Genomic DNA, 10,410 nt, shown 5'->3' on the forward strand with positions numbered 1-10,410 from the left:
GAGCAATCAGACCCAAAGGGGTCCCAGCAGGGGGGGCTTATCTGCATCCCTGCCTGAGCCGAGTCAAAACCTGCCGTTTGTTTTTGCAACAATAGACCCCCACTGAAAGGTATCGGGTGTGAGAACAGGGGGGGCCTTTTCACCACATGACACACGGATTATACCCACACGTACAGTACGAGCGGACCTGCATGTGCTGCTAGAGCGGGGGTGTCAAACTCAATCGCACAGGGGGCCGAAATCCAAAACACACCTTAGGTCGCGGGCCGAACAGGATAAACATTTACTAAGCACTGAAACTACATTTTTAAAACTTTAAAATCATAAATTTTTAACATACTTATGAGCTAGATATATAGCATTACCTATGATGATGCTAGTGTGAATGCTGTAAGCTGAATTTGGCCACTGAAGATGCTGAAATTGATAGCTAAAATCGCTGAAGCTGATGGCTGAAAACATTGAAGCTAAAATATTAATTAAATGCTTAAAAAAACAAAGCCTTAGGTTAGATAAAACAGCTAAAATGTAGCTGAAAAAAATAGATTAACTTCAAAGTATCCTAAAAAAATTTGAAAAACCGCCTAAATTGGCCAAAAAGCTAGTAAATATTAGCCTAACTCTAAAACAGCCTAATTCTTTTTTAAAAAAGCCTAAATTAGCCAAAATAGCTAGCATGTAGCTGAAATATTAGCTAAACTCCAAAATGGCCTAAAAAAATCTCAGTAAGTGCCAAAATAGTCCAAAAAGCTAGCAAAATGTCAATTTTTAAAACTGTAACTTTATAACATATTATTCCAGAATAAATCAACGTAAACCTTAGATAACTTTCATTATTTTACTCTCCATAAAAATATATTTTGTCAAAATTATACAAGTTAGAATTAAGAGCAAGATAACATTGGACCATTAATAACAATAAAATAAAATGATCTGGAGGGCCGGATCCGGCCCCCGGGCCTCGACTTTGACAGGTGCTGCTAGAGGGTATAGAAATGCCACAACCGCGTTGAATGTGGTTGTTACGGCGACAAACGCACAATCACCAGCAGCAACTTTACCCCCCCACACACAAACACACAGCTCACATGAGCTGCAGCAGAGAGGAAGCTTTTCTTTCCAGCACAGCGACCCACTCACGCTGCTGCCGGCAGAAAGTGATAGAAACCACTCTGCTTACAACCATGTGACTCATCAGAACTGAGAACAAAGATGAAGGGAAGAAGAAGAAGAAGAAGCATGTGGCCTTTGAACCAGGGCTGCAGTCTCAAAAAGGAAGGGCAACTGAAAGTGAGCAAACATGAGTCACTGATCTGTGCAAAGAGGGGGGTAAGATGGCAGGGGAAAAGTCCCTCAGGTGCTGATCAACTGTTGGAGCAAATTCTAAGATGCTTGGATGGTGTTTGTGCAGAAGCATCCGCATCCAGGCTGCTGAGGGGAAGGTCAAAGGTCACCGATTGATTGCAGATGCAGAGATAATTTGAAATCAAGGATGAGGAAAAGCATCTCAGCTGGTGCAGGAAGTGACCGACAATTGCCACCTTTTACTCCGGTGGCATGGAGCAACGCGCTTCCTAAAATAGCCGGCTGCAGCTGTTCGGATCCTGCATGCTCAGCCGTGAATGACCGCTCTGTGAGGCTCGCGCGGAAGGGGAGCGTGCATCGTCACGTGACGCTCCTCAAAGAAATCATCTCCGTTCTATCGATCACTTTATTTTTTGCAGAGTTCGTTGCCTGTGCAAAAAAGGGGGACAGTGACGCGTCCAGGTGCGACCTCGCGCCAACCTGCGCGTCAAATTGGCTTAAATGTCAAAGCTCCGTTAGCTGGCCTCGTCATCACCGGTGCAGCTTCGGAGAGCGGCGCGTGCAGCAGCCGCGGCCTGCACGCTGCAGACGCAGAATATAAAAAGAAAGCATCCACGGACGGAGATCCCCCCCCACCACCACCACCACCCACCCCCAATTCCCTCCCCTCAGCATCACTTTCCAGCCAGCTCAGCGCGATTTACGAGAACCCCCTTTGTTGCAGAAAACGGATTATCCGCTCACTAATGCCGCTGCAGCGAACCGGAGCGGCGGGTCCTGTCGGGGCGAAAACGGGCGCAGCTGGGAACTTCTGCGCGGCGCGTTTCTGCGCAGGCCCGCGCGCGAGGTAAACAAAACTTTGTCAACGAGCTGACACGGCGGACACTCACCGTCACGAACGGCGGCTCAGCTCCGCGGGATCGCGCACTTTCTCCGGGTGTGCGGGCAGCAGCGGCGGCGGCGGTGGTGGCGGCAGCGGGCCCGCACCGACAGCCCAGTGAGAATGACTGCACACATCCCCGGGGTTGACTCATGCTACGCTGCTGACCTCACGCTCCGGGGGCCCCCTCCTCCTCCTCCGGTGAAGTCAAGAAGCAGTGGGGGGGTCGGTGCGTAAACACGGTCCCGTCCGGGAAAAGGAGTGCGCGCTCGCGCGGAGGGCTGCACGTTGCAGCAGAAAAACACAGGAATCACGCTGCGCGCGCGGCCTGCTGCTCCGCTCAGCAGCGACTCTCCGCTCCTACGCCTCCTGTCTTGTGACCCCCCCACCCACCCCTCCCTTCTGCTGCCGCCAGCTGAATGGCCACACCCACTTCCTTGCCCATAAATGGCCTTCCTCTGACAACGCAAGGCGCTGTAATTTACGGAGCAAGATCCCTGCTCAGTCCATGCGGGAAATTCCAACGCGCGAGGGGAGGACCGCGAGGATTAGGAGGCAGGAGGCACGCGCGCACACTCCTTCACAAACATCTTTACGATCCTACAGGAGGGGAAAAACAAAAACGAAAGGCTACAGAATGCATAAAAGGCCCAAAAATGTGGAATCAATATAAAGGATGCTCTTTTAAATATTTTTTTCACTTTAGGAAGTTAACATTTTGACGACAAACTAGCAGAGAATTGTGTTATTCCTGCTCAGACTATACACTCAAGTGTCCTTGAACATTCACTATTATGGCCTGAAAAGCTTCTTGAGAAGAAGAAAAAAGCAAGGTCACAGAAAGTATTTTATACATCAGACAGTAAAAAGCACAACCTCTTTTAATCTGATGAAAAATGTTTTCAATAGTTCTGCAATTTTCTTTGCACCAATCATCAACATTTTCAATGTTCCTTTAAAAGGCTGCAAAAAACTATTCAATTTTGTTTAAAAACAAGTTTAAAGCAATCATAACTAGTTATTTGTCATAAATTAGGAAATAAACACATCATAACTAGGTGGTTTTATTTGCAGGGAAAAATATAAACAAGTGTACCAAGCAAAAAGGGACAATAAATGCTTAATATTATTTTTTTTTTTAATAAATTGTTTATTAAAGAAACCAATTCAATGCAAACTTTGAAATTAATCCCAATGTGGCAATTTTACAAAAGTGAGGATTGATAATAACCAATTATTTAGAAATAATGGCACATAATTGCTTATATATAAGCAAAATATGCTGTTTCTGAAAGTGTATAATTGGACAAAAACGCTCACATTAATATGTTAACATATAAATTATAAAAACATTATTGATCATAATTAAAATAACAGACATCTTCTTTGCTTTCCACTCACACAGACCCACCAGATGATGCTGAGATCACATCAGATCAGAAAAAACAGAAGCAATAAAATTATGAAACAGTTTTCGAATTTCAAAACCTTGTGGGGAGCACAGAGGACCTGTCTCCCTCTTTGACATTTAATCAGGAAGTTGAGAGGCACAGTAAATGTCAATTAATTTAATTGATAAGTGCAGGACTGATGCTTCATCAAATGGACATATGGGTCTGTTTGTTTCAGAGGCCATGCACATTTCTAATGCAACTGAAAACAAAATGCTTCACCGAAACAGTCTGGTTTATTTCCTGAAATTTTAAATAAAGATCTTTTTTTCCTGCACAGTCTATTTTGTGCATTTTCTTGATTTTCAGTTTGTTTCAGAGGGAAACGGGAGCGGCTTGGTAACATTTAGCCGTACAAATTCTATAAAAGTATGCTATTTCCGTTACTTACATGGAAGTTGGCCCTCTTTCGCAGCGACGTGCAGCCTGAAAGAGAATTAACTGTTTTATTGTGTTTCTTCTTTTTTTTCCCCTTCTAATTCCTCCGAGAGACGTCACTTCCTGGCACCTTTCAGTTTGAACGTTTAGCTAGTGATCCCACTCGTTGCTCTTTCACAATTAATTTACACTAGTTTTAAAGGCAATAAATTTCGTGCATCAATATAAAAAACATTTTTACAAGTTAGTTTTAAATAAATGTTAGATGCATCGCCAAAAACAAACCGTTGGTGACTGTTCCCTTAACTGCTCAGCGGTGCACAGACGATAGACGATCTTTGGCTGAAGACGATGGTAAACGAATGCAGACCCGGAAATTGTGTTCACCAAAACCGATTTTAGCTAAATATTGTCAATATATGGTCAAGGTACAATTTTTGTGCTAATGTTAGTAAGATCGTCATAATTATAGAAAAAATCAATAGTTGTAAAAGTTTTTTTCTTTTAATAATGGAAAAAAACCTGAAAATCTTAGAAAATCTGAACATGGGGACTTTAAGCGAAAGCGGAAGTTGATGTCAGTGAACTCTCTTGATGTACCTCCATTGACGTTAGCTAAAGCTAGGCGTCTTTTTACCGTCTAAAAATCTAAAAACTAGAACTTTATTTGATGTTAACAATATCGTAAGAAGATTTTGTAAACATATAATAAATATATTTTTCCAGTTTTGTAGTTATTTGAAACATTTACGCCTTCTAAACAGCTTGACCCAGTTTAGCTAATACCATCTCGATATTTGTTGCCAGGTTTGGTAGAATTCCTAATTCTGGCCCTAATATATTTGAAAAGATGCAAGTACAGAGAGTTGTTCTCAACTCACGACCAGGTTGGTAGTTCATTCTCTTTTTTCTCACTCATTGTTTGCGAAATACGTGGCTAAAGTTGTCAAATATTTGTCGTTTATGCAAACAGGGGAAAATGGGGTGCCAGTTCCTGAAAATTTCCGCCTGGAGGACACAACTTTAGTGCCTGACCTGAAAGATGGAGAGGTTCTTGTTCGCACGCTTTACCTCTCAGTTGACCCTTACATGGTAATCACACATGAATACATTTTCCTGTCATAAATGTCTATTTTTTTCAACCATTTTTGAAGAAAATTGTATTTCCTTTAAATGTTTTTTTTTTCTTTTTAGAGATGCAGAATGAATGAAGATTCTGGTGCTGAGTACCTGGCCTCATGGCAGCTGTCTGAGTGTTTGGATGGTGGAGGTGTTGGTGTCGTCCAGACCAGCTGTTGCAGCACTTTCACTGGGGGGGATGTGGTCACCTCGTTCAACTGGCCATGGCAGACTCAAGCTATCGTGAAAGGAAATGCCCTACAAAAGGTATATCATGTTTACGTTTGTTTTCATGGAGAAATTAGGAAACATTTCCATTTATCCTGATGTATGTTTGCTAAAAATACAATAAAATCAAACCCTGGTGGTTGCAGGTTGACCCACAGTTGGTAGATGGACACCTGTCCTACTTTTTGGGTGCAGTCGGCCTGACAGGACTCACTGCTCTGCTGGGCATCAGGGAGAAAGGTCATGTGACTAAAGGGGCCAACCAGACCATGGTGGTCAGCGGAGCTGCTGGCGCCTGCGGATCTCTTGCTGGACAGGTAAATATAGATTTATCCTTACTAAAGCTTGTAGTCAGCTAAAGACGGCATAAAAGTACATTTAGGGAGTTGGATAATAATGAAAACCCGTCTGAATCGTCCGATTCCCACAGATCGGGAGGTTGGACGGCTGTGTGAGAGTGGTCGGGATCTGCGGCTCGGATGAGAAGTGCCAAACTTTGAAGGACGATTTGGGCTTTTCCGCCGCCATCAACTACCGGCGGGAGGATGTGTCTGCCCGGCTCAAGGAGAGCTGTCCGGATGGCGTCGATGTTTACTTCGATAATGTTGGAGGTCCCATAAGTGATGCTGTTATAGCGCAGGTACAGCAAGAAAAAAGACTTCCAATGTGGTCAGGGGAACGCCCTTCCCGCAGAATTGATCAACCATTCTCAAGCTTATCAAAGCGTTGATTGAGTAAGCAAGCTTGCACACATGACTAAGTTATGGGAGGATCCATGTGTGGTTATTAATATAATTTGAAGGCTTGTGATTGGAAATTACAAGTTTTGCTTAGCTTTTCCGTGTATTTTTACAATCTGGTGCTCTCTTCTATTTTTAAAAACTTTTTAATTTTATTTTCGAACAAGAACAAGAATAATCTGGCACATTATACCCTTTCATGTTTCATGAGATCAAAGTTCTTTTGTTGTTTTAATTAAATGAACACATTTTATTTAGTCAAATATTACAAAATTACCTTTAGGAATGTTCTCAAAACCAAAACATAAGAATTCTAGAATGTATGTTTTAATACATAGGAGTTTATGAGACATTTGACCCCAAAAAGTTATACAGTTAAATCTTTTTTGGTGCATATTTAGATAAATATGTCTTTTAGACTTAAAGCCTCTTTTCTTTACTATTCAAAATTTGAAAAAATAACTGGAATTTAAAAGATTAGCACTATAAAAAATGTTTTTAGTAAAAATACAATTATTTTAGAGGTTGATAGTAATTAAACTCCTTGTGATTGAACAGCAGTGTAGATTTTTATGTTAAAAAAAGTCTAACTGTTGCAAAGTTTACCAAAAACCTCTGAATTTCAAAGGTTTACTGATTTTTTTTTTTGCAATATTCAAAATTATGATTGAATAAATTACAGGTATGTATAATGTGAAGTTTGCACCATGAATGTGTTTCTTTGTCAGACCTATTTTTTATGATTATTTTGTTTGTTTGATGCTTAATTTAACACGTTTTCTTCAAATGTTTCTCAGATGAACCACGGCAGCCATGTGGTCCTTTGTGGTCAGATCTCTCAGTACAACAAAGACGTGCCGTATCCGCCGCCGCTGAGCGCGCCGACCGAAGAACTCCTGCAGAGCCGGGGCATCACTCGAGAGCGATTCGTGGTGCTCAGCTACATGAGCAAAGCGGAAGCTGCCCTGTGTGAGCTCAGCCAGTGGATCAAATCAGGCCAAATCAAGGTGCAGAGGAAACACCGATCGTGTGTGGTTGACTGTGGGGGCGTGCACATGCAAGAGTCTTCCTTCCCAGAGTAATTGTAGTTCTGCTGTCGCGTCTGCAGGTCCTGGAAACTGTGGTGAACGGCATAGAAAACATTGGAGGTGTGTCGCTGCTTCTTTGGAAGCTTTTCTTCTTAACCACATGATTGGAATTTGACTGTTTTTCCTTTTGTTTTTCCATTTAGGTGCATTTTGCTCCATGATGGCGGGAGGAAATATCGGCAAACAAATCGTGAAGATATGAGGATTCCAGAAGATCAACCACCTTTTTGCCTTATTATCACTATAGTACCACTAAAGGAATGACTGTCTGAAAACATATTTACCAGCTCATGTATTTCAATAATAATTACCTCATAAAAATAAAAAAATCATATAATTATAGTTAGTTAAAAACACTAACTGAGTTTTTTTTTAAAAGGGTGAAGAATTTTCTCGGATTAAAACAGTTGTGGAAAATTACATAAAAATGTTGCTTCTTTTGTGCCATTTTTGGCTTAACTGAGACTCTGGAGAGCTAAAAAGTACAAAATTAATACACAACCATATACAAGAAAAGAGTGTGACATCACCCATGAATTACTTCTGGCTCCAACAAATGAAGTCAATTATTCAGCCATTTTTTAGGCCATGTTGGAGCCCAACAATGTCAGTAAGCAGTTTGAAATTTGTCAATCGAATGACATGGAGGCCAGCAGGCGCCACATGGTTTTATTGAGGCATCCGATTGGTCAGTTTATAACTGAAATAACTTACACTAAAGAAAATTAAGATTATTAACAAAAAAAGGTACCAGAGCAACAAATACAATAGCTGTTTAGTTCTCAATAAAAATCTATGGGATTTTAGCCTCTTGGCTGTTTGGAACCCCAGGTGGGAGGGGTCACTCCGTCCAGTTCTCATATACAGTCAATGGTTGCAATACATATTAAATGATACTTTTCGCAGGATTAGTTTTAATGAAGCTAAAATGTTTAGATTCACTTCAAAACCAAAGGTGTAGCTCTGACAGTGCTGTAATAAATGCTAATATGTTAATTATTTTCTGTCTGTTATGTCAAAAGTAGATTTTTTTTTGTGTGATTAAAAATAAAAATGTAAGCAGAAAACCTAAACATTCAACGTCTATGTTGCATTTTTTTTTACTTAAAGAATCTGCAGATGTGAGATTGGGAAAACATTGAATTATGACATCTAGATATGCGCCTCACACTAGATTCACTTAAAAAGGTATAAGTAGATAAAAGGATATCATAAGTACTTTGCTGATATGTATAAAGTAATGTGGGGCGATATGACGATACATATCGTGCAGGAAAGTGTCTGTCGTGCCTTTTCTCTTCCATTATTTTTATTTTTAGCTGAGTTTATTGTTCAAAATGTGTTTTGTGTATTTAATTTTTTTTTCATTTGTGACAATTCATTTACAAGTTAGAGTAGTTAAAAAAGTCGGGGAAAAGTAAGTTATTACACTTTTTACAATTTTTTCAGAGAATAACTAAAAATATACTTTATTGTGGTAAATTGTGATATATCGTTATTGGGATATAAAATAATTTATATTGTGATATGCATCGTTATTGTGATATGAAATGTTATTTATCATATGTTTCATTATTGTGATATAAAATATTTTATACTACGATAGGTATCGTTACTTTGAAATAAAATAATTTACATTGAATTACATGATTTGTTTTCCATATTTCCCAGCACTATTTTAAAGACCCACTCCCATCACGTTTTGATCTATTTAAATCCTTCCCAGAGGTCTTTTGGTTAGGGTTTTGCAATTTTATAGGACGTATTTCTGCAAAACGACATGCATTAATTTAAAATTTACCTTTGATTCGTGGGTGGCGTGGAGCAACCCCGCCCCCCTTTCCCCTCCCCGTTGCTGTCAACTCAGAGCAGGGATTTTGTAGCCCATCCAGTGGGTTTTCTACATCACAAATAAGCTCATTTTCAATTAATTTTTTGTTATCTGCTCCTGATTCACAACAATTTGAATAAAGAAATATTTATAAATGCAATTTTTAAGCTTATCTAAAAAATGATGGAGGATAGAACACGTTAACCCTCTCAGGGCAGATGTTGCAGATTTGCAAAAGCTAAATGCTAACTACATATTACTACCCCATAGGATGATTTTTCCCATATATCACATTTTTTTCTGTTAGTAAAATTTTATTTGACCCCGAGAAGGTTAAAAAAACTGCATATTTGCTCCGAATTCTTGTGTTAGTAAGTACACACCATGTCAATAACTGTCATTGTTAATCACTTTATTACACTCTTGAAACAGAAGTTGTTCCAATTTACTTAATTAGTCAATTAAATTCAGTCTCTTATTTTCAAAGTATCATTTAATCCAGAATCACTCTTAATTTAGAACAGAAAAAAACACTTTTAAAAATGTCTAAATGTTTAAAATACAGATAAATGTTAGTGGTTAGCTTCGACTGTGTCCTCCGTCAAAGAAAACAAAAACAACAGGGTTTATTTTACTGAACATCTTTATTCACAGCACTATAAACCATTATTAAAATACCATTTTGATTGATTCCCTAATTTTAGATTCACGGTTTAAAATGAGAAATTGGGTGGCTGATGTAAAACCCTCCTGTACTCGATCATACGTGTCCGAATGCTGGAGGTGAAGACCAAAGACTTCAGTAAATCATTGGAACAGTCAGTGCAGAGTACAGAATACTCATTTACAACGCCAACCCTGTTCAGTAAAACTAAAATCATGCAATATTTTCAGGTGGAAGTGACTTTCTAATTACAATCTCCATCCATGTGGACGATTTCATGAACAAAATATTAAAGTTCACAAGATAAAAATGTGCATTTTATGCCATAATAACAAATTATGTTTGTGTAATAATCCACTGTCGGATAGAGAGCTGGAATTTGACAGTTGAATGTTTTAGTGAACCATAAAGAAATTATTTTCTGCATTCATGCTGGATATAATAAAAATAAAAATTCCATTTAAAACATTTATCCTTCAAGAAGGTTACCGCCGTATGTCAGTACGTCTTTTCACAGAGGTTCCAGTGAAATCAAGGCAATCGTGACCACGTACTAGAAAAGACTGAATTACAGTGCAAACAGAGACGGTTTACTGCTTCCACACCTTCACGAAACGAGGAAACCACGTTGGCAACGAACCGGACACTCAAACCGAACCCCGAACACGAAGGAACACTTGAGTCTCTCAGAGGAAACACAACCAAACCACGCCCCCCCGCCCGCCC

At 39.7% G+C, this 10,410-nt stretch overlaps 1 protein-coding gene across 5 annotated transcripts; it reads left to right on the forward strand.

Moving 5' to 3' along the window:
• The first annotated feature begins 4,241 nt into the window (after positions 1-4,241).
• On the forward strand, positions 4,242-7,609 carry ptgr2 (prostaglandin reductase 2). 5 transcript variants are annotated; one of them, XM_024273489.2, is made up of 9 exons: positions 4,242-4,368; positions 4,822-4,901; positions 4,988-5,106; positions 5,209-5,400; positions 5,508-5,678; positions 5,792-6,001; positions 6,899-7,108; positions 7,210-7,249; positions 7,333-7,609. In XM_024273489.2, exons 2-9 carry the CDS (start codon positions 4,865-4,867, stop codon positions 7,389-7,391), a joined length of 1,038 nt encoding a protein of 345 aa, XP_024129257.1. In that variant the 5' UTR covers positions 4,242-4,368; positions 4,822-4,864; the 3' UTR covers positions 7,392-7,609. The 5 variants fall into 5 exon arrangements, with proteins under 5 accessions (XP_024129257.1, XP_024129334.1, XP_024129175.1 ...); XM_024273566.2 differs by lacking the exon at positions 4,242-4,368 and adding an exon at positions 4,395-4,442; XM_024273407.2 differs by lacking the exon at positions 4,242-4,368 and adding an exon at positions 4,541-4,591.
• Positions 7,610-10,410: the final 2,801 nt, after the last annotated feature.

Source organism: Oryzias melastigma, linkage group LG22 (assembly GCF_002922805.2).
Source record: "Oryzias melastigma strain HK-1 linkage group LG22, ASM292280v2, whole genome shotgun sequence".
Lineage (NCBI taxonomy): Eukaryota > Metazoa > Chordata > Actinopteri > Beloniformes > Adrianichthyidae > Oryzias > Oryzias melastigma.